At 46.2% G+C, this 1117-nt stretch overlaps 1 protein-coding gene across 1 annotated transcript; it reads left to right on the forward strand.

Annotated features, from left to right (window-relative positions):
* Positions 1-364: 364 nt before the first annotated feature.
* LOC146817719 (myb-related transcription factor, partner of profilin-like) lies at positions 365-799 on the forward strand. The gene has a single exon (XM_085609669.1). It carries the CDS (start codon positions 365-367, stop codon positions 797-799), a length of 435 nt encoding a protein of 144 aa, XP_085465795.1.
* Positions 800-1117: the final 318 nt, after the last annotated feature.

A 1117-nucleotide genomic window follows, 5' to 3' on the forward strand; every position in this document is an offset into this window, starting at 1 on the left:
GCCTGTCACGAATCCGACTCGTATTAACACGCGAGCAAATGACGTTGCATGAGACTCGGTTTCGGAACCATTTCGAAGTCAAAAACTGTCAAAACAACCATTGGCAACCCCTCCAAAATAAAATTAAGCTACACCCACAAATCCACCTATATGAATGGCCAATACCATGACCATGATCCTTTGCCACAACTACTAATAAGTCCTAGGAGCCACCACCACACATTCCCTGCTCTCTGCCTTTCTGCCTCACACACACCACACAACTTGCACAGATTTTATTTCATACAAAACCACACAAACACACACTCTTTTTCATATTTACACTCACCTCCACCTCACCCTCACCTTGACATTCACCCTCACCATGGCCAAAAGGAAGCAGCCACGTTTTACAGAAAAGGAGTTGGAAGTGCTTCTAGACGAGATTGTGAGAGTAGAGCCACAGTTATTTGGTAACCAACAGACCCCCCTGTCTCAGAGAAATAGGATGTGGGAGAGGATAGTTAACAAGGTGAATGCACAAGCACCTTGCCTGGGCACAATGGAAGATATCAGGAGCCGGTACTTTGATGTGCGAAGGAGGGTCAAGAGGCTGATGGCCAGGGAACACGCACAAAGCCAGCAGGCTGGAGGTGGCCCTCCTGCACAACCTGTCCACTTCACCTCCTGGGAGGAGAAGGTGCGTGACATCCTTCGGCCGGAGGACGTCTATGGAATACCAGGAGCACCACAGTCTGGTGAGTACACAATCTTCATTCTAATTAAGTCATTAATTACACCCCTACAGACATCACTGTAAAGAATAAAGTTAAACAAAGGACAGTATAAACATATAAAATCAACTAAGAGCATGTGACGTGTATGTCAGATTGCTAACAAAAATACATTAAATTAAATTGAAAATGCACTAAACTATAACCATGCACATACTTCTCACAAACGCATACCATGGCCTTACGCTCCAAACAACTTGCACCAGCGTTAGACATCTTGCCTGGAACTTTTCCACTCAATCACAGGAAAGCTCAGTCACAGGTAGGCTGTTTGGGAAGGCTGGGAAGGTGGGTCTGGGCACAGGCACCATGGGACTTGTAGTCGCAGCAAACACTCCTCCACA

This window comes from Triturus cristatus, chromosome 6, assembly GCF_964204655.1.
Source record: "Triturus cristatus chromosome 6, aTriCri1.1, whole genome shotgun sequence".
NCBI classification, from domain to species: domain Eukaryota; kingdom Metazoa; phylum Chordata; class Amphibia; order Caudata; family Salamandridae; genus Triturus; species Triturus cristatus.